The sequence below is a fragment of the Lipotes vexillifer genome, unplaced genomic scaffold (assembly GCF_000442215.2).
Source record: "Lipotes vexillifer unplaced genomic scaffold, Lipotes_vexillifer_v1.1 scaffold182, whole genome shotgun sequence".
NCBI classification, from domain to species: domain Eukaryota; kingdom Metazoa; phylum Chordata; class Mammalia; order Artiodactyla; family Lipotidae; genus Lipotes; species Lipotes vexillifer.
Genome location: NW_006798798.1, coordinates 7,917,465 through 7,918,324, shown reverse-complemented (window position 1 = coordinate 7,918,324; position 860 = coordinate 7,917,465). Strand labels below are relative to the sequence as shown.

Sequence of the window (860 nt, the reverse complement as noted above, 5' to 3'; positions counted from 1 at the left end):
AGAGCGGCAGCGCCCCCGTGTGCCGGGCGCCCCGGGGCTCCGCCGCGTCCTCCAGGTCACACTCGCTGAGGGTGATCTCGCTGCTGCTGCGGTGCCGCAGCGGGAGGAAGGCCCTGCCGGGGGACCGGGGCCACCCGTCCTGGAACTCCACATCCTTAGACCTTCTCCTGGAGAGTCGGTGCAAGGCTTTGGACCCTGAGGAAGCCGGGGTGCTGGTGGGGGGCTGTCCGTTCTGTACGCTTCTCATGGAATGGGCCACCTTAGTGGCCTTTGTGCCATCTGTGTCCTGTGAGGGGCTGGGGTTGTTCTGTTCTCTCAGGGCCTCCCGCTTGGGTGGCCAGTCGGCCACTCTTGCCCGCACGCCCATCTTGGGCACCGCGGGGGTGGTGGGACTGGGGCGGGTGGTGGCACTGGCCGGGCTCTCACCCACAGGCTGGGGCATGCTGCCGTTCTGGACCCAGAATCCCATGGGAGCGTAGTCCCCTGTGTGCGGGCCAGGGAGGACATCGGCTGCCCTGGTCCCACAGCTGACGGCCAGGTCCACACCATCATTGGGAATGGGCCGATAGGTGGCCATAGTCCACGGGCACTGGAGTGCTACTGGCCCCTGAAAGCTGTAGACTAACTTTATGGGGTCCCCTGGCCCTCAGCCATTGTTCAGGGCCACCAGTCCCAGGATGAAGGATTCTGGCCCCTGAAGCCTGTCGGGAAGGTTGTGAGCCTGTGGAGTCCAGTTCTCCACCATCGCTGTGGACAACTGAGCCAGGACAACCTCACGAGGCAGGCGCTGTCCCGGGGCCTCCAGACTGAGTGGCTCAGCGGGGCCGAGCAAGCAGCAGGTGTGCGCGAGGGCTGGCAGG

At 66.2% G+C, this 860-nt stretch overlaps 1 protein-coding gene across 1 annotated transcript in view; it reads right to left on the bottom strand.

The window, feature by feature from the left end:
- The window catches only part of SIPA1L3 (signal induced proliferation associated 1 like 3), a 96,795-nt gene extending 96,218 nt beyond the window's left edge, over positions 1 to 577 (bottom strand). Inside the window, exon 1 of the mRNA XM_007471106.1 lies at positions 3 to 577. Within this exon, the coding sequence (XP_007471168.1) occupies positions 3 to 577 (575 nt within the window). The remainder of the gene's footprint in view (positions 1 to 2) is intronic.
- Between the last annotated feature and the right edge of the window lie 283 nt (positions 578 to 860).